The sequence below is a fragment of the Pararge aegeria genome, chromosome 20 (assembly GCF_905163445.1).
Source record: "Pararge aegeria chromosome 20, ilParAegt1.1, whole genome shotgun sequence".
Lineage (NCBI taxonomy): Eukaryota > Metazoa > Arthropoda > Insecta > Lepidoptera > Nymphalidae > Pararge > Pararge aegeria.
In genome coordinates this window covers 4,769,488-4,791,821 of record NC_053199.1, presented here as the reverse complement: position 1 = coordinate 4,791,821, position 22,334 = coordinate 4,769,488, and the positions used below count along the sequence as shown (strand labels likewise).

The 22,334-nt window shown below is 37.2% G+C and overlaps 1 protein-coding gene and 1 non-coding gene across 3 annotated transcripts in view; both read left to right on the top strand.

Moving 5' to 3' along the window:
- LOC120632662 overlaps positions 1-22,334 on the top strand; it is a 67,061-nt gene that overhangs the window by 12,298 nt on the left and 32,429 nt on the right. For both annotated transcript variants that reach the window (XM_039902612.1, XM_039902613.1), the window contains exons 2-6: positions 14,677-15,421; positions 15,863-16,044; positions 17,606-17,723; positions 18,511-18,751; positions 19,940-20,167. In XM_039902612.1, the coding sequence (XP_039758546.1) occupies positions 14,677-15,421; positions 15,863-16,044; positions 17,606-17,723; positions 18,511-18,751; positions 19,940-20,167 (1,514 nt within the window). The remainder of the gene's footprint in view (positions 1-14,676; positions 15,422-15,862; positions 16,045-17,605; positions 17,724-18,510; positions 18,752-19,939; positions 20,168-22,334) is intronic.
- Positions 21,246-21,364, top strand: LOC120632929. The gene has a single exon (XR_005659162.1). It is a non-coding gene; the product is annotated as a 5S ribosomal RNA (ribosomal RNA).

Below are 22,334 nucleotides of genomic sequence, written 5' to 3'. Positions count from 1 at the left end.
TTGTTTCTCCAATGACTGACAAATGACTGACCACCTAGGTCAGTTATTCAATTCCATTTAGCAGTTGACAGTAATTATTGTACCTCTAATTTTTACCATTAAATGGGGAAACTGGGAGAAGTTTGTAAGCTAGCAAGATTCCGCGGTTGTGAAGTGTGACGTGCGGGGTGCGTTTTGAAACGAAGCACTGGCTGACAGGGTTCTGCATGTTTTTAATTTTGTGCCTGTATTTAAACCGGCGACCACGCTCTTCCGACCAGATCACAGGATTGCTGCTTAGTTACGATACCTTGTTTATTTTTCTTTAATAATAGGTTTACTATAATAATAATAATTTTTTGCAAGAATGTTTGTAAAAGATCAAGATGTTAGAAAACAAAACATTCAGTTTAGAGGACATAACATTGTATTAAATTAATAGAATGGAACTTTGGTACATGGATATTAAAAAAAATTAAAAATCAACCTTAATTAAATTTAAAATTTGATTTTAATTTAATTAAATTTAATAATTAATTAAAATAAACGCTACAAAGATAAAAACAAATAAAAAATGACAGTAAATAAATAAATTAATAACCAATCGAATGAAGTGCTCCATAATTTAAAATAAGGATTAAAAATAATCAGAATTTAATAAATATTCTTTAACATCATAACATTTTTCGAGAAGCATTTTACTTAATTTGTTCTTAAACATATTTAGGTTCTTGTTTTCGGGTTCGGTTGGTAGCTTATTATATATTTTTACAGCCATACATATAGGTTTATAGACCTATAGTAAACCTATTTTTTATATAACTATAATATAAAACTTTTGACAATTGATATCAATGGTATGAGTTACTATACATTATTTCTGACTGTGGTCAGTTTGCATACAGAGGTTCTGTCATCGGTGTATTGTTATCCAGGTCTCCACCTATAATTCCAACAATCGAGGTAAGCCTTTTCATTCGGCTCCAATAGAGGTCGCATTCCAGACGCATTGTGGAAAAGAGAATGATCATTGGATCTACGAGTTTCGCTCATTTGTTGTGTTTTTTTTGGTCTGGTGGAAAAGCTACCTCAAACATGAGGTTATCCTAGGGAAGGGATGCGACCCTGCTTTCTGGGTTTAAGGCCGTGGGTTCGATTCCCACAACTGGAAAATATTTGTGTGATTAACATGGAAGTTTTTCAGTGTCTGGGTGTATTTATCTGTATATTATAAGTATTTATGTGTATTCTATTCATAAAAATATTCATCAGCTTTCTTAGTACCCATAACATAAGCTTCGCTTAATTTGACGCTAGATGGCGATCTGTGTATTTTCGTAGTGTATTTATTTATTATATTATAATTATTATTATTAATGCTTTACTTTTCTTAGCGGCTATAGCCTCATGGTAAGGGTTTCAGTCTCCATTTAGTTTAACGATTTACACCCGCAATGTAATAAAAATAGTAACGCTTGTGCCGTGTTGGGAGGGCAGATCAGTACACAGTTTTACTCTTCCCGCAGATGTCGTACGAGGCGACTAAGTGTCCGTTCACACATACCGGCTCGGACCGGAGAGCGGTTGCGGTTAAAATAGAGTATTGGATAGTTGAAATAAGGTTTATTTTTACATATCCCCTCTTTTGTAATTGAGAATGCCGGCGAGCAAACCTTACGCGGTTAGTGTGAAAAGTAAACGGAGCCGACCTGCTACGTATGATTTCTGATGACGCGCTCTTCCGCTCTCGCGCAGCTGAACAGCTCGTTTGCGTACTCTATGTGCTCCAGCGGGTCTATGTGAAATAAAGCTTGGTCGCTCCGGCCAGTTCCAACCGTACGCGCGCCGGAGGTCTGTGTGAAAAGAAGAGCACCGTCCGATTCTGCCCGAGCCGGTCTGTGTGAACGGACACTAAGGGAATATAACGAGATCTTCTGGCACAGGTTTTTAACTTAACAGAAGTTCTCCGCTTTTTCTGCTATTGTTTTATGTGAACAAATAAATTTTCATTTCATTTTCATTTTATTTCATAACGGAGAATGGGCAGCAGCGTCCCCAGTGCTACCACTTCCATTTATTGCGATCACCAACCAGCCTGCTAGCGTGGTGATTATTCGCAAATCCTTCCGTCGAGAGGCCTTTAGTCCAGCATTAGACTGTTATAGGTGTTCAGTATTCAAACCATAGTTATCAAAATTGCAACTAGTAATATTGAATTCACTCCTGCTTACTATTCCGTTCCGGCGATCGCTGATTAGCCGAATTCCTGGTGGCACAAGGCACCACCAGCGCTCCTAGCGGTAGGAAACGCAAAAACTATAGCCATCATTGTTCAAAACAATACCCGTTCGTAACGACTTCTAAAATTAAAAACATATTATAAAAGAATTGCCCCAGTCGTAGTTCAAGTCCTTTTCTTCATTAGTTTTGTGTTTAACCGTGCTCAATCAGCTGGAAGAAGACTGCTGCGTAACCTGGACGTTCCAGTAACAGTGAGTACTAGATGCCGAATTTGTGTAACTATAGGTAAAACTGAACATGTCTAGGTCCTTCGAGATAAGTATCCCCCAATAGGCTCTTGAAGGATTGATATCATAATGTAATGTATTATGTTGAGACCAAATTACCTACAGTAAATTCAAATTTACAATCGGAAATACATAATGATTGACCCGGTTACAATCGCTAAGGAAGTGATTGTATCAAATATGTAGGTTTGAATATTTGATCTAAATTATTGAGTGTTTAATAAAAATAATTTAGGCATTAATAATTTTGCAATCTCTCTTTTTGCAAAATAAAAAAACCTGTGAATGTACCTAAAATTAATCTCAGACTACCGACATATCCGCATAAATGAAATTGGTGTACCTAATACCAAAACTTACTCTAACCTGCGCCTTGAGATTGGTTGCAAAATTTCCGATAATGCATCCCAAATCGGAGGTCACAACCTATGCAATTACTTGCAAACCTAAACTATCCAACGTCACCATAAGTCGAGGTACGAGCCTCATAGGCGCTATTTATGTGCTCCCTTTCTCCCCCCTTTCCGTTACAACCCTCATCATAGATAAAAACTGCAGTCCATCCGAAACGTTAACATTGCTTCAATCTTTGTATGTCACCTAGGTCGCAGTTTGAATGCTTATTTTGCATTTAAATTAAAAAGTTCTGTTTGAATCGGTTCTCTTTTTCCACGGTAAAAGCTTTAAGTGCGTTTGTTTACATTAATCATATGATATAACATAACTTAATAATGCGCATATATAATATTAAGTCCACCAATCCACACCTGGCCAGCTTGGTGGACTACGGCCTAAACCCTTCTCATTGTAGAAGACCCGTGCCCTGTACTGGGCTGGTAATGGGTTAATATGATGATGATGATGATGATGATGATGATGATGATGATGATGATGATGATGATGATGATGATATTATTATAATCACAGTCATATTTTATTTGTTTATATTATGTATACTAAAGTTTTGTAAAATAGTGGCTGTTTGAACAACTAGAATAATGGGATGACTTTTGTAGTCATCACGTGTCTAACTGTATAGCGATTTGGACGGCATTGTGCAAATACCATTCTATCTAGACACAATAAGTGTCTGAAATCTGAATACATTGGACAATAGCGTTTGAATTCGCTATGGGTCTTAGCTTAAATCAAGATGAAATCGACCATACACGAAATAAAATAAAATAAACATTTATTTGTTCTCGATATTGGAAACAAATTGCTTCCATCCATTGGTCACAATAGCTGACGATTATGAATAAAAATATAAATGTTCCGCGAATTGAAAGCTATCGAATTGTCTATTCAATTTGCCTTTTTGGAGTTACGTAGTGAAATTATAAGAGCCCCTTGGAATCCGCAGAGGCTACTTTTAGCTACACGAACGAAAGAGTATGTTAAATTACGTAAATAGAAATAATGTTTAACCTTCAAATGAGATACGTGAAAAACCGCTGTAGTGGCGCCATTGTTGCGCGCTAGCCGTATTAGTTAATATATTAAAAGAGCACAACTATCGTGCCAAGCGTACGTTCTTTTTGGATATTGGAGATTTTTATTCAAACGTAAACAATATGCAAGGAGATCAACTTTTATGGTGAAATAGTAGTTCTAACGGGAAAAAGGGTGGAAAGAATATTGAACATAAATATCGTCTCAAGTGGTTGCCCATCCGACTTTGCCGGAATTTGCATAATCTTTCTACTCTCTACTGTGTGTTGTTTCATCCTTCCACTCCGCCTTACTTAAAGGAGAAATTTTATTTTGTAGGTCGCCCAGGTGAAGTTCTCCGCACTGCAAGGAAACTGATCCCAAAGGTGCCTTCTCATAATTCTTCTTTCTATCACAAGTCTTTCACTATTCAGGCTGTTAAGCTTTTCAATGCCTTGCCTTGGCTATTATAAAGGCAGAATCTATTAAAATCTTTAAAAAAATTTTGATAATCACTTTGTGTCTCAATCAACTGATGACCCGGGAGTTCACTGCTCCCTTCTTCTCTTTTTTTCATTTTTTATTATTTTTATTTGAGGATAATTTATCTCTACGGAACCATTTAACATACAGTTGGACTCTGGCTTAACTAGCTTATTACATCTTTACATATTACGGCATGTCGGTTTTATTGCATTTTTAGACTTTTTATCACCAGCATTATAGAATGTGTGCGTGGTTTAGTCCGTTTTTTTCCTGCGATCTTGGCATTAATGAAGTCAGCTAAGTATTCAGCATACTTATGCGTAAATCAAGCGAAATGGTAGGTTTTTTTTCCAAATTTATCTGTAAAGCCTGTTTACTGAGATATGGCCAATTATTATTTATTTATTTTATTAAGTATATTAATATATATATATATATACCTATATATATACTACGACAATACACACATCGCCATCCAGCCCCACAGTAAGCTTAGCTTGTGTTATGGGTACTAAAATAACAGATGAATATTTTTTATAATTTACACATAAATACACAAATAAATACCCAGACACTGAAAAACATTCATGTTCATCCCACAAACATTTTCCAGTTGTGGGTACCGAGCCTACGGCCTTGGACTCAGAAAGCAGGGTCGCTGCCCACTGTGCCAACCGGCTGTCAAGTAAAGGAACACCAACTGCTTGTTCAAAATATATCAGTGTGACTAGCACTGAAAAGGTGTGCACAGCATTTACTTTTAAATAACCAAATTTAACACAATTATAATTAAATATACCAAAATAGTTAAACGAAAAACAAAAATGTACAATAGTATCTACTACTGTAATAGTACCTACTATAAGAAAAAATCAGATCTAAAAGTGCAGTCGGGATTGTTTGACAAAACAGAAATTAAAATTAAGCATTAACAGCAAGTTCATAATCATTCGACTTTTGGCAAAAAAAAAATAAACTTATTAATTGCGCGGACAAAATTATAATAAACATATACTAATAAAATAAAGCGTATACGTGATTCGAATATTTTATGATTGATTTAATAACATATCTTTTTGTACAAGATGCATCAGTGGCGTGCATAGAGGGTATGCACAGGCTATGCAGATGATATGTAATGAAGAAAATCTCCAGTAAGAGTTATAAAAACATTAGGATATGCATTGTAAGAGGTATAAAAAGCCTACCCTCTCGAATACGAGTTATAGTATCTATAACTCGTATTCGAGATTTTCTTAATTGTATATCATCTTCATACCCTGTGCATACCCTATGCACGCCACTGAGATGCATGTACGATTCCTGAAATAAAACACTAGAATCAGGAGTCTTATTGGCATTGCTGGGTAGGTGAATTGTGTACAGTCGCGTTATATAAATCGCGAGGATAAAAATCGTGTGAATTTTTTTCGCCGTGGCTTGCTCTTTAGTATTTTTTCGAAAATTCTTTATATATTTTTATTATTATTACCTAATTATTATTATTTCACTATACTTTAGGTATGAGAAACTGTTGTGCAAAGCCCACGCCTGCCTCTAGTCTATCCGATTCATGCTTTGCGCTGTCTGCAAGCCCGTTAGTTATAGAGTTTTTTAAGTAGATACTCGGTTGGAATTTTCTAATCGGACCGATCGTATAATAGATAGATCACACAGTCGTGCGTTACTCCAGATGAATGGTATCGAATGAGACAGTTCTTACTTTTACTTTAGAAAATTATTTTTGCTGTTTCACTTCAATCTATCGAATGACGTTTTCAGACAGCTTTTTGTTCGCTGGTATTCAATTCTTCAAACTACATACTGGCCTTTTGTACTCTCTATATTTATACCGTTGAGTGGTTAATAAATTGGAATCTATTTTTGGGAGATGTAACTTTTAACCTAAATTTTAAAAGTTTTTTTTTTAATTTTTTTTATATCGCGCTAAACAAGTTTATCCTTTTTTGTTCAAATCTACTTTTATATATATATTTGTATAGTAAATACTTAGCTTCAATTAATTGCATTGTTAAATAGCAGTAGAAATAAACTTTCTAGAATAAATCACAAACCCACAGCCCTGGATATTGTGGCTTAGCTCAATAAAAAAAGAACAGATTCGCTATAGATCCCTATAAAAGCTTTTTAAGAAGACCATGCAGAAACGATGATTTCGGATATGTATAAAAGTCTGAAAGGCCCGAAACCATATGACTAGTCCACAAAAGTATTATATTTTAACTTTGGCATTTTTATTAAAGGGTTGGTGGTCGTCCGGGGAAGTACTACCGCCTTCCTTATTTCTGTCGCTAAGCAGCATTATTGCAATGCTGTGTTTCGGTCTGAAGCGCGTGGTTGCCGCTGTAATTAACGGCACATTAGGCTTAACACTTACGCCTCAGGTTGCTGGACAGAGGGCGGCAAGTTGCAGAACGTATTCCTTGCACGGCCTGCGAGGTGTTGCTCTGTTGTTGCGTGATGTTTTTTCTACTTACCATGGTGGTCCGTCAAACATTGCTTTAAAAAAAATGATTTTCGTGATTTCATAATAGTTTCCCATTTTATTTGCAGCCTGACGTGTCCCAAAGGCCTTTCATTCTTCCACTTATCACAGTGGTATTAGTTGTTTCAAATGCGCGTCGAGTTCGTAGCGCCAGCGACTTCTTGGTCTTTTATCATTTTGTGAGACCTATTGTGAGGTGGACTTTGCCGATAATTCATCAGCTAAACATAAATGCTAAACATGGCCAGTGGCGTGCATGGAGGGTATGCACAGGGTATGCAAATGATAAAAAAACTCCAGTACGAGTTATAAAAAACTCAAGGATAGGCATTGTAAGAGTTATAAAAAGCCTACCCTAAGGATTTATAACTGGTACTGAAGATTTTCTTGATTTTATATCATCTGCATTCCCTGTGTATTCCCTCTATGCACGCCACCAGACGTGGCGCATAACATGGCAAGCTCAGACAGACTTCTATGACTCGACGCGCTGTACGGTGTATTTAACACGGTCTGTTAGTTTAATTCATAAAATAATGCGTTCCATTGCTCGCTGGCAAACATTGAGTGTGGACTTTTGATGATCAGTCAAAGACTAATTCTGGGCACCGAAATTTTAATCGTGACCGTAACCTAACATTAGCGGTGATAGTTCAGGTGTTCGGACTTCAGCCACCGTGTCGTGGGGCCAATATCGATACCCGACACATACCTCTAAGTTTCGTTCGCTGCTTTTAAGTAAATTAATATCACTGCTATAGCGACGATGGAGACCGTAAACCTGCATGACCAAGAGTCGTCTATAATGAAGTCAAGGGCGTGTGAAGTTTATACTAATCCGCTATTGGCCAGCGTGGTGGACTACGGCATTATTATTATTAACGTTAGGGTGTTAGTGGTGGAACTTACGGTACGGTACGTTTAACTTATAGTCAAATAGGGCCCTATTTGACTACTTATAGTCAAATAGGGCCCTATTTGACTATCAGAAGTTTAGTCGGTGTGGTTTTGCACTATGACGCAGCGGGAAGCGGAAGTCCGGTTCGATTGGCAAAAGGAGTCTGGATACTATGCAACTAAAAGGATGCGGTTTCGAAACCGCATTGAAAAACTATAAGTACAGGTATCTAACGTTCAATCCAAGAGGGTGAATTTGAAAAGCGACTACTTATTGAGAATACAACTATGGTAATATGACCACGTTGGGTAAATCTGACAAAAGATAAGCCTTTAACGAGCATGCGACCGATCTATTTCATAATCATTATTACCATTCCATAATTGTTGCATTGTTATCAGCATATCAGTGTCCCACTACTGGCCAAGACCTTGGCTTTAAACCTTCACAAGTACCCCGATCCGATTGCTGCAAACGGACGCAGAAAGCACGCTTTTCTGTGACGATTCCGCAACACATAGAAGCCTCGTAAACTATGAGATTATTCCAACCGGATCTAATATTATGATCAGTTACATTTCCATATCTTGCTGCATCGAATTGTTGAAATTCGAGATGACGGTAGAAATCTCACCGCCACATGATTGATACATCTAACAAAAGCCTTTTCTGTACAAGACCATTCAATGAGGGCAATTGTCTAAAACAGTATCGAAATTTCACTTTCACCGAACTATTTGCCGATTGCCGCATCGTATTACCCGTTGTTGGCTATCAAAAAAATATAACGAAAATTGATGGCTCGACAGCATCGTATTTATGTAAGATTATCTTCGTGACATTAAAATTAGGTAGCTAGTGATGCTTTCTATTTTAAACAAAACATCTAAGGCGTGGTTTATATACGAACACTAATCACTAGCTTTAGCATATGAACCCATAACCGACCTACTATAGGGCACGGGTCACCTATCACAATATATATATATATATATATATATATATATATATATATATACTTATATATACCACGACAATACACACATCGCCATCTAGCCCCAAATTAAGCGTAAAATGACTGATGAATATTTTTATGAATAATATACATAAATATCTATAATACACATATAATCACCCATACGCTGATAAACATTCATTTCATTACATAAACATTTTCCAGTTGTGGGAATATAACCCACGGACTCAAAAAGCAGGGTCGCTGCTCACTGCGCCAATATGCCGTCGAGAAGGTTGAGAAGGGGGTAGGTCGTAGTCCACCACGCAGGCCAAGATTGCTGATTGGTGCAGTTCACACACCTTTGAAAACGTTATAGGGAACTCTTAAGCATGCAGGTTTCCTCAAGATGTTTTCGCTTCACCGCAAGCAAGTGATATCTCATGAATCTTGAATGATATCTGTGGTGCTAATGGATCACCATATAATCCATTATCGGCCCACTACAGGGCACGGTTCTCCTCCCAAAATGATGAGGTCGTAGTCCACCACGCCGGTCAAGTACACACGCCTTAGAAAACGTTATGGGAAACTCTCAGGCATGCAGTTTTCTTCACGATGTTCTCTCCCCACCGTTAAAACAAGTGATATTTTAAAAATCTTAAATCCAAAACACCCAAAAATTTGGAGGTGCGGGCCGGGGTTCGAATTCGGTCTCCCCGAAAGGGAGGCCAAAGCTCTAACCACAAGGCTATCACAACTTACCCCCTGTGTAAATCGCGCCAAATATCAAATTATGTAAGAGCCAGATTTGGTTTATAATGAATTTTGAAATTATCAGTAAGCTATTTATCTAGCGGCTTTCTCTAATCTAATCTCTTAATTATATCCCACTTTTTGTGTTTATGTATTATGATGGAAGAGATGACGCTGCCGTTATTAGTAGCTATTAGTCTTCATCACCATCAACCTATTATCGGCCTACTGCAGTTCTTGGGTACCCTTTCCTCTCAGAACAAATTTCTGAGGTAGACTTCACACGCCTTTGAGAACGTTATAGAGAGCTCTCGGGCATTAATGTTTTATGTTTCGTCATTCATGATAATCATCAGCAGCCTGTTGATTTCTTACTCTTGGTCTCCTCATTAGAAATATGGTTTCACATGGTATAATTATGTGAATGAATGAATGAATGAATGAAAACACTTTGATTGTTCACCACACAACATACAGAAAAATTGTAAATAAAAATTTAACGCAAAGTATACAATTTGGCATATACAAAAGTACAAATAGTTTGGCATCGAAGTAGCTATGTATATGTAATAAATTCGTTACTGGGTACTTTGAATAAAATAATGTAAGAAATCGCAATAAAAATCATACGATTGCGTGATTGATCCACGCATGATTTAGATTTGTAGAAGTAAATCCTAAACATGTAAGTGGGTGACCAAGAGGAAGCCAGATTTGCTTACATATTTTAGTTGCGAAGCGAAAAAAATCGATGATTTTCTGTAACGATGGTTCATCAAAACCTGGGAACCGATGGTTTTTGGTCTCGGACCAAAATCGTGACCGGCTTAGTCATGGCCGCGATCATGACTCATAACTAATTCTAGCCTGCATAGATTCGGTACATAACTACTGCTTTTTTATTGTAGTCTCATTGAGTAACGTTGGAAGTTGTAATTTTTTATACCTCCCAATAAAGAATTTCCAATTCGATTTGGCTCACAGTGAAGTGGATTGCTTTTTAGAGATTAGACGGTTTTTATTTAGCAAGGTGAAATGATCTGAATATTGACCTATTTGCAGAATTTCCCAGTTCACCCATTGTTTAGCATTGCGTGATCTATTTCTGCTTCTTTGGACAATTTTTGATGCATTCTTTTACAAGTCGAATATTGTTATATATTTATATTAAAGTGTTTCTACCTACACCTGTAGACAACAGTATAAATGAGTAATAATAAAAAAACCAAATGCACAGTAATGTTTACATTAATAGGAATAAATAGGATAACTATCAATATCATCGGATTAGTTTTCATGTTCGTTATCCTGAAATGTTGATAATGTTGAAGAAAAACGTTCTTAAAATTTTCGTTAAAAGTATGGAGGGTAGAGGTAAGGAGGATCATCTGTGTATATGAAAAAGTGTCGTCAAAATGTATTAAATTAGGATGGCGCCACATTTGCATCAAGGTAACTCTTAAAAGAAGCGCCAAATATAAATATTGTTAGAGTAGGCTTGAAAAATAAACAACGAAGTAAGGTTATATTTACCACAATATTTTGTACAACGTAAGTTGTTGAAATTCTCAATAATTAACTACTTTAGTCGATAATGACATTAAATTTTTTAACTCGGCATACTTCAATTCATCTACGATTGCTACATTCATACCATACCCTGTGCATCCACCAGCGCCATTGTGGAGGATTTTTGAACTGTTATTTAGCGCATACAACTGGACACTTTTTCAACTTTTCTCCCATATAAGATGACTCTCCTTACCTCTACCCTCCATAGTTAAAAGGAAGTAACTTTTCATAATTTTTTTTCATTGAGAAAATATTTCCTGAATCGAATAATCATCGTCGTCATCATCATACCAACCAATTACCGGCCCACTACAGGGCACGAGTCTCCTCCCACACTGAGGAGGGGTTAAGGCCGTAGTCCAACAGAGGGGCCCAGTGCCATTGATTATTCTTGCCACCAATCTGGTGGCAAGAATAATCATTCACTCAGAAACATGGGCAAAAACAACATATCTTTCGCTGTAAACTACATAGATACTACAACTACATTATTCATAGTTTAAATTTGTTCTAAACCTCATTTAGCAGTAACTTTGCTTGAAAACTTAATAACAAGTTTTCTATTTTTAATTTGTAACATAAATTATACAATCGTTCCAAAATAAAGTTGCTCTTGCAGAAAGCAAAGTTAACGTAAAGAAGTTTTACGCTTGAACTGCGATAGCTGAAGCTAGTTCAAAGTTAATCGGCGCGGAGGAAATAGTTAAAAGTAACTGAACTATAAACGGCACAATAACCAGTTAGTTGGTGTGCGACCCGCGATTATCCCACGGTGGTTGCGGTGGGTATTGAATTTTTTTGTTGTCATTATTAATGGCTAAGCTTTTGACCTGTTTGACGGTAAATTTTATTATGCACAGATAAATGAGTGTATTTTAAGCAGTGGCTTGCACTGCATGTATGCACAAATGCACTGCCTACCCTGATATTATAAAATATAACAAAAATATATTTTAATCTGCCCTTTTGACAACTCTTAATCTTATAACTTTTAGGATACACAGTAGATTAAATATGGTAGGAGTATAACAGGCTTCAAATGTTGTGGATACATTCTTGTTTCTACGGCTTGAGAAAAAAGGTAATTAATGTATATGCAAATAAATAAATATACTACGACAATACACACATCGGCCCAAAGTAAGCGTGCATTGTCTTCTGGGCACTAAGATGAGTGATGAATATTTTTATGAATAATGTAGATAAATACTTATAATATACAGATAAAGCAAGTTTGCCCACTGTGCCAATCGGCCGTCAAATCCCCCATCAGCGCAGTGCTTTTGTGGATAAATGAAGTGCACGCCACTGGACACAGGCAGTCTTAATGTAAAAAACACCGTCGACCTAGTTAACGTAAAATCAAAATAGGATAAGTATCAATATCATCGGATTAGTTTTTATTACCGAAAGCTGTTAATACGATACCGAACATCTAAGGGCCTATGCACACAACGTGTTTACTAGGAACAGTTGAGGCGTGTTTTACAAACGCGTTCAATAAACTCTGTTTAGGTTTAAAAAACATTTTGTCGCATCTGGCTGTTTTTACACTACACTAAATTAGTTTATTGATACCGTAATATATATTTCAAAATCGCCTTTTGCGAGTTGAATCGTCGAAATTTAATCGCACGTATTAAATGTAGCAAGCACTAAGCAATAGTGGTCAGTAATGTACTGTCTGATTCTGGAGTCATTTCATATAACATACTTGCGTTGTTTGGTGAGCATTATTCTGGTTGTTCTTCATTAAAAAAAATGCATTTAGAACGCAGGTTTCATTCCAAAAGTGGAGTATGACAAAAATATATTTTGTGGTGCGTAGTGTTATGAAAACCAAACAATTTGTTGCACTACACAAATTTGTATGATTTTTGCGGATAATTGCAGATTATTTAAACATTAATTCTTAATGAACATTCAATAAAAAATACGCGTGATTTAGTGAATTCCGAGAAAAACATCATTGTCAGCAGGACGGTAGAGTTGAGTACCTGCGCTAAAACACTTGCAGCTAACTTCTGCAACGATATAAAGTTTGAATCGGACTGTACGAGTATACAAAGGTGGTTGCGTATAAAAACGGTGCCATGTGTGGAGCCCTAAACCACAATGGCTTGTCGGAGGCGGTGGCGTCATCTTCGGTGTTGTATTGTCGATCCGTTCCGCCCATCCGCATGCACAAGTGTGTCAGGTGGGCATGCAACATGCAGTTTCAATTACATATTATGTTTACGACTTTCGCCATGGCTTTTACAATATTCGGTAAAGATTTATTGCTTCCTCCTACAATAAGTAGTTATAAAGGAAGCAATTTATCTTTCCGATACTTTATTTATTGCAGTAATAAACCAATTTTGCCTCTCATCTTTTTATTAGCTTCAACTTTATTTTTGATTGTATGTTTGTAACTGACTCCTAGGGACTTTACTTTGACCTTCTTCAAACGATCTGATTTCGTTCAAACTTTGTAGATATATCGAGGACCGATGGCAATACACAAATTTGATAAGACTATTCTTAATTTATATAATTTTCATCTATATTCCATAAGGCAGGAATGATGTTAATTTTCCGTGCATTATCTTTAGCCGATTTCTCTAATATTTACAAAGATGGTGAATGGGTAACCGTTTGACACCACTTTTAAGATCACAGTGCTCACCACTCCAACAGGACGGTTGAAAAACTTAGGTATTAAATGAAACTACGTCCTCCGTTTATTAAAATGCTTTATCACCTTTAGTTGAAATGAAATCTTATATATGTGCCACAAAATCGTGTACAAAAATATATCTAACAAAAAGCATGTGGACAAATAGGGTTCCGCCTCAGCACGAAGCCACAGCTGCGGCGCTGGTTTTCAGGGGGACCCTGTGAGCTCACAGAAGTGTTTGCAACATGCCAAAACCTTAAGTCTATACATAATAAAAATAACTTTAAAATAAAACACGGTACGTAAAATATAAAATTGACCGAGCTAAACCTAAACCAAGAAGCTTACCACAAAGTCGGGCAGTGTCCATGGTAACGCTAGATAGGCCGTCTGTACAAACGCCAGAAATAAATTACGGCCCTGCTACGATAGTGTTTTTCACACACAAACGCATACGGAAAAATAACTGTTTCAAAGAAAAGCCTCATTGATGTTCATTTAAGAAATATACATTTTTTGTTGCTGTAACAAATGTGCTTTGAGTTTTTCTTTAAATAGCCGTATTATATTATATATCCTTATATTTTTCCGAGATAGTCATTAATAAGCTTATATCGCTTTATGTTCATAAGCTTTTTCAATTATACAGGAGGGGAAATTCGCATGGTCACCCAGTGGGTGCCGTACTATTACCGGCTAAAACCCGCTATATATCACCTAATTGACCGTGAGGTGTACGACCGTACCCACCCGTCTTTCGGCCATCCGACCACATTTTGAAGATTGTCTTGTCTTTCTTCGGTTTTCTTCTTTCTCGTTTTATGGTTGTATGTAATAAAAAAATAAAAAACCGCTGTTCCCCTTGGAAGTAAGTTGGAAAATAACATTTTTTTTATAATTCTGCAGGGAACGTGTAACAGTCACCACTGGCCACATAAGTACACCGTCGCCCACTCCAAATGAGCCCCCCACCCAAGGCACTATACGCACCGAGGAGTACAAACGCGACCTAGCCGAATTCCAAGCACGAAGGTCTGGAGGCAGCAAGGATCTACAAGAAACTCCGATAAAGAAGAAATGCGGACGCCACTCCCTCCCCGTCTCCTGTACAGACTGCACCGGCGATCCCGATACAACGTTCAACTACGAGAAAAAATCCGCCATGAAATATAAAAAGAAAACCCAGAATAAGCGTTCAAGAAACGCGCACTCGGAAGAAAAAGTTTACGGCGGCGTCCCAAACGTTCAATTCCTATTCCAAAACCAGGTGTTTATGCCGGGAAACATGTTCGGGGCGTCTTATTCGGAACCTCGGAGAACAAAACACTGTCATAGACAAAGATCGCCGGAGTTCCTAGTTCAGAAACAGATAGATTTCAAAGACGATCAACCTCCATCACCTCCGTTCATCTACAAGAACAATTCGTTACGTTTCAACGCCAAAGAGTTTATAAGTGATCATGAAGAGGTCGATGGAGTGAACGCCGCTGGGGACGTAAAGGAGTCTAGTCAGAGTTCAGGGAGTCAAAAGAACGATAGCTGCGAGGAGAAGCTGTGGGAGGTGATGAGTGAACTGAAACACTTCGACCAGTGGGCTGACGAACAGTTGCAGGGACAGTCTTTGAACACGAGCAAATCTGATGATAGCAAGGTAAAGTTCTTAATTCACTTTTATTATCTGTTGTAGCCTAGTGGGTAAGGCTTCGGCTTTCCTTTCGTCGAGACTGAGTTCGATCCTCGTGCAGGCGTGCAGGTTCGCTCACGATATTTTTCTTCACAGTTGAAGCAAGTGGTAGAATCACTACAAACAGACAGAGTTAACGTTTCAAAAGTGCTTATATTAGGCCTACTTGAAATAAATGAATTTTGAATTTTGAATTTTGAATTTTGATATTTTAATTGCTTCATATGCACCTAAACTGGAAAGTTACAGGCTAGGATTCGAACTTGATCCCCAAAAGTGAAAGTGAAGTCCTTCCCACTATCAGCGCTTTTATATAACACGATTACTCTGCCAATAATAAAGTTTGTTTTTTTTTTAAATCAAAATCCTATTATCTATGTATAATACAGATTTCACGTTATTCCTCAGAGCGACACAAGTGCGTTCGGTCTGCCGATCGCCAGCGCCTGTAACCTGAACGTGACCATAGAGAAAAGCAAGACCTGGAGCCACGGCCGGTGGGGCGTGGTGCCGGTGCAGCTGAAGCGACTGGCCGGAGTCACCGTGGACCATGTGAGGAAGAAACAGTGCATGGAGATAAACATATTGAGGTACTTGCACCATGATACATTGATCATCATCTTCATCAGCCTATAAACGAGACAAAGAGAAACCATTAAAGATAAATTTAACGCTATTTAGAGAACACACGCTCGCAAGCTGACTTTTCATATATAAAAATTATTAACATCATTTTCTCAACCACTGGAAATCCACTGCTGGACATACTTTGTAGGAATTTCCAGGGACTACCTGCGAGTTTCAAAACGAGGCATTAACCATTTAAGAGTTTTGAGAACACACGCTCGTAAGCTTATTTTAAAAAGGCCGGCCTTACGTTATTGAGGATTTTGTGTCTTAGTATTAATAGGTACAACAAAAAGTTGTTGAAGTTGTTTTTTGCGAAAGCCTAACAAATGCCGGCAAGCACGCGGACACCTTTTATTTAGGCCGGACACGAAATCAAAAAGCCTAACTATGTATGCCTAACGGCTTTATTCGGACGCCTGGCAACGTTAGTTGCGACTCATTTTATTTCATCTGTCCATCTCGAGTTCGGACTAATTATAACCGTTATATATAATTATAATAACTAACCGATTAACGTCGAACCGAGCCGAGGTCCGAGTCCTCGCAGAAGGCACCCCTTAGTCGACGTCTCCCACCTTCCCCCCGATGTCGTCGAGCCCTGGGGCTCTTCTCATGGCGAGTTTTCGCGCTCGCACCACTCCCCCTTTGACCCCTCAGGTGGTTATCGGCAAGTGTCAATCCGAAAAAGTAAAAAAAAAATACCTTGGGAAGCCAACGTCTATCAGTCGCTCTGAGCCATGTGCTATACAAATATACAACACATTTTTTTATTTATAGTAATAATTTACGGACCAGGCAAGCTATAAACGAAAGTGTTAAGCCTCATATGCATGTTCTTATACCAGCAACCAAGCCCTTCAGATTAAATGTGTGAATGTGATAGCCGAGAAGACGGATTTATTTTGTTGCACTCTGAGTGAACTCACAAATATAGCGATTTGGATTTTATCATATACACTATCTTAATATATATAAATCTCCTGTCACGATGTTTGTCCGCGATGGACTCCTAAACTACTTAACCGATTTTAAATTAAATTGGCACACCGTGAGCACCGTGGTCCAACTTAAGAGATAGCATAGCTTAGATCTTTAATTATAGTCGCAATTTCATTTTATTGCAAATTATTTGTCTATAATTAATTGACAGTCACATGTTATATATATATATACATACTACTATGGCTATGATATAATATGAGGCTAAGCGATACTGAATACATTAAAAACAAAATCAAACGCAGACGAAGTCGCGGGCAACAGCTAGTAGTTATATATATTATTAAAATTTACATAACATGCTGCATTGTCGTATTAGGATAACTTTTTCCTGTAATGACAAAAATGTAATAAATAAATAAAAATACAGAAATGCTGCTTAGCGGCAGAAATAAAGCAACACATAATTTTTCTAGTACTTCCACCCAAGAGCTCGACTACTACATATAACTACATGTAGAATATAGCTCAGAAAACTATATAAATATATGTAGATTAAAGACACTGATTATTTGTTTGCAGAAAATGTCGCCATCCAAACATAATACTTCTGATGGGACTCTATCCGGATGTCCAGAACAATATACACATCATCTGCGAGAGGTGTAATGACTCTTTATTCGGTATCCTTCATGTTCAGGTAAGCTGATTGTCTACCCACTTCGTTCCAAAAAGTTTCATGGGTACTGTCATAAATGAATAAAGAATTTTAGCTATTATGAACCCAACCAAGAAATCCTTAATGGCTCAAACTTAAAACTTATAAAATTGAAATAGTTTAAACTATTTAAGAATTTCATTATCAGACTATTAGCTATCCCGACGAGGTTTTCGCGTTTATTCTTATGTTATCAACCTGTCATGTCACTGACTCACACACTCACTACGCTTACTCAAAAATAGCCCGTTTTTTATTCCACTACATGTTAGCCCTTGACTGCAATCTCACCTGGTTTTAAGTATCGATTACTTTGGCTCTTTTGCGAATATCGTTATCTATACAGCACGAACCGTTTAAACACAAAATGCAGTTAAAGCTTTCTTATCTTGCGCAATAAGACGACTGGTTTTTATTTTTATTTAATCTATTTATTTATTATTTTTATTACTTTATTATTTTTATATTTATTTTATTTTATGTTATTTCTTTGTGTACATTTTGTTTATGTATTCGTATGTAGTTATTTGAATGTAGGTTTATAATAATTTTACACCACCTATTTGTTGTCCTAATCCTAAGGTTGCCTGGCAGAGATCGCTTTTAAGCGATAAGGCCGCCTTTTGTATTCTACTCCAGTTTTTGTGTTTCTCTCTATTCATCCTTTATTTTCCTGTGTAGTGGTGTACAAATAAATAGTTTAAATAAATAATAAACCGGTCACTTAAGTTTATTGTATTACCGAATAAGTAGTATTGATTACTTCCAGGGTCGCATCCTCAGCGCTCAAACGTCGGTCCACTACGCGTTGGACATTGCCAACGCGCTGGTCTTCCTGCGCATGCAGGGCTTCCTCCACACGGAATTGTCCAGCATGAGTGTGATGATCACAGCGCACGACACTGCCAAGTTGGCTGACGTTGGCCCCTGCGTGAAAATACAGGCTAAGAAGAAACAGAGGAAGGGTTATGAAGATTACTCGCCGGAACCGCAGTATGTCAATTTAACTGGTAAGTATTCTATAACTATCTCCTTACCTGCTTTCTTAGTCGAAGGCTGTGATGATGAAGATTTTCCAGTGTCTGGGTGTTTATCTATATATTATAATAAAAATATTTCTTTATTTGGTAACTATGCCCCATCGACACTATTATATCCCTATCCCTACTTAATATTATAAATGTCAATGTAAGTTGGTTTGTTTAACTTTGTACACATATTCTCGGTAGTGTAAGAAGTAATATAGGATACTTTTTATCCCGACATTAATCTCGGTTCCTTTGGGAGAGGGGATGAAAGTGTTTGACGATTTTGCACCATAACTCCGACAAATTATAACCGATTTAAATAATTGTTTTTGTACTATAGAGGTTATAATATGTATTTAATTTTGCCAAAACTTTGTGTAGATCTGATGAATGTGGTTGGAGATAGAGGATAGAACTCCTCAGCGGACAGCAGCAAACCCCTCATTTAAGGCTTAGCGATACTGAATACTTTAATTTTTTTTAGAACTACAACTAAATTGAATGCCACATCAAAAAACAAAATCAAACGCAGACGTAGTCCCGGACAACAGCTAGTAATAGAATAATTAAAAACAGTAATAATCAAAAACTAAATCAAAAAACTTACAAGAGATATTAATTTTAAATATAAAAAAAAAAAAATGGTTACAAATTATTCCGCCTTCAAGCAGTTCTACATAGAGTTTAATATATAGCTTGTAAATTATAATTATATGTAGGTATAAATCTTTATGAATGTTATTCCTAAATATACATCAGTAATCTTAGTACCCATAGCACAAGCTACGCTGACTTTGGGGCTAGATGGCGATGTGTGTATTGTTGTATTTCTTATTATTTTTTTATTAATTACTTCTTCTGTCTATCTTTTCTATCTAAACCGGAATTTTGAGAAGTCTATCCAACATTCCAACCCTCTCATAGGATTTTTTTTGCTTGCCCAATAATATTATTTTGATAAGTTTAAATAAAAATCATTTAAAATACTTTAAGAATGCACTCTAACTTTTAATACTTGTACATGGGAGAGCACTTATACCTATCGCACGAGTTTTTTTAAACTCAGTTTAGGATTCAGCGTATAAAATAAACTTAGTATGAATTAAGGTATGATTTATGTACACATCTAGATTGCAGTAAATAAATGTTTTTTTTCATTATTATTTTCAGACACTCGTGATTCCAGAACGGAATTCGAGCCCCTAATATCCCAGAGGTCATCCGAAGCGTATATCAGCGCCAACGCGTTTCCGAAACACTATAAAGCTTACTCGGAGTCTGAACACTATCGCTGGCAGGCCCCTGAGCTGTTTGAGCCAGATGAGGACGGCCTGGTGTACCCTTGTTCCAAGAGCGATGTGTACTCTCTGTGTGTGATGCTGTGGGAGTGCTGTAATGGTGAGTTACGAATGTATGTCTGTCTTAGTATCCGATTCCGACTGAACTTTCGTTTTCGGTAAAAAAAAACAAGTTTCTGCTGCCGCCATACCGCCGAAACTATGATCGAAATCGACACTAAAAGACAAAAAATCTTGCTGATTTAGTTTCTCCTTCCTTTCTTATATTCCATTGTCATTAGTTAATTGAATTATATTTCGAGTAGTCTTGCCAACAGTAGTACTCGCGCGCTTACTTTTTTGCAACAATACGGCCGCATCCACTGGTAATCTAAAAGTGAGCAACAAACTGCATTTTCAAGGGCTAGTCTAATCATCACAAAAAATATTCTCGAAAGATCTTTTACAACTTTTTGACCAACTTAAGGCTGATCTCTCACTTAAAAAACCCAGCATCGGAATTGGATAGCATGAGGCGGAGATTCCCTTTTTCATCTCATCAACTCATTACCTCCTCCCACAATGAGGAGGGGCTAAGACCGAAGTCCACCACGCTGGCCCAGTGCAGATTGGTGGACTTCACATACCTTTGAGAACATAATAGGGAATTCTCCGGTATGCAGGTTTCCTTTGATGTTTTCCTTCAACGTTGAAGCAAGTGATATTTGGATTCCTTAAAACGCACATAACTTAGATAAGTTAGAGGTGTGTTCGGGGATTCCAGCTCGGCCCCCCGAAAGTTAAGTCGAAGTCCTAACCACTGGGCTATCACCGCTTCAGCCTTTTGCACCTATTTAAAGGTAGTAAATTCAGATTACTTCCTTCCTATGAAGGAAGTGAGATGGACGTGAGTGATCGATGGAGAGAAAGAGAGAGAGATTCCCTCAATTCAAAAATCCCTGATGGTGAAGTCGAAAACCCGTGAACAAAATTTTCGTACTAAAATACTTTATTTTGATCTATATACTGTATAGGAGTACTAAAAAACTGACAAACAAATACACATTTTATCGCCGGTTAAGGTAGTATTTACGCCGTTTTGCGTTTTCCCATAAACGCTATGGTCTAGATTCTTCCATTTTGGAAGCTAATTAAAGCACAGTACATTTTTTATGATCCTGTATTTCCGCTGACATATCGCCAACGTCCATACCATGTTGAATACACCGGTTCTCGTCCGATCACCGAAGTTATGCAACATCGGGCGCGGTCAGTACTTGGATGGGTGACCGCCTGGGAACACCGCGTGATGTTGGCTTTTTACTTTTTTTTTACCTTAGGCAAACATCAAACGCTACTGCTATGGCTCTTAGACGCAAACTAAAATCATGCATAAAATATGTTAGTAATAAAATTAAATGAATATAGATATTTTCGCATAACGAAGTAGTGTACTAGTATAGTATCGTAATACGTCATTTCATAACGAGTCTGTTGATTCACATGTTTGTGATGATGACCGGGATCATGGCAAGTCGGTTTAACAAGCTTTCCGAGATATTGAGCAGAGGTAAAGGCCAAATTAAAACCTCGCCCATTCTTATACACATGGCTAGGATCTTTCCACCTGGGTAACCTTAAAACTAGAGTGAATAGGCGTCTTTTAGGCAAGTGCGTTCTATCTCAGGCCTCATTTACACTTTACCAAGCGAGAATGTGGTGAAGCGCTAGCTTATATGTATAGAAAAAAAAAATCTTAAAAGTCTCAGCCATTATGTTACCGACTAGAAATTAATGAAGCAATCACCAGTCCATTAAAGTCCTAATGCTGGACACAGGCCTCACATAGAAGGGTTTTTAATTGCATAAACCCGCCACGCTGGTGCTCTAATGCGGGTAGGCGTTTTAATAATAATAATAAAGCCTTTTTATTTCCCATCGCCTTACTATTACATTTATGTGTATTGCTACTGTAAATTCCTTTATATTTATGCACATTATTCACCTCTAAAACTATATATATATCTTAATATATAAAAATCTCCTGTCACGATGTTTGTCCACGATGGACTCCTAAACTACTTAACCGATTTTAAATTAAATTGGCACACCGTGAGCAGTCTGGTCCAACTTAAGAGATAGGATAGCTTAGATCTTTAATTATAGTCACAATTTTATTTTATTGCAAATTATTTGTCTATAATTAATTGACAGTCACATGTTATATATATATATACTACTATACTCAGTTAAGGCTTAGCGATAGTGAATACTTTAAAAACAAAATC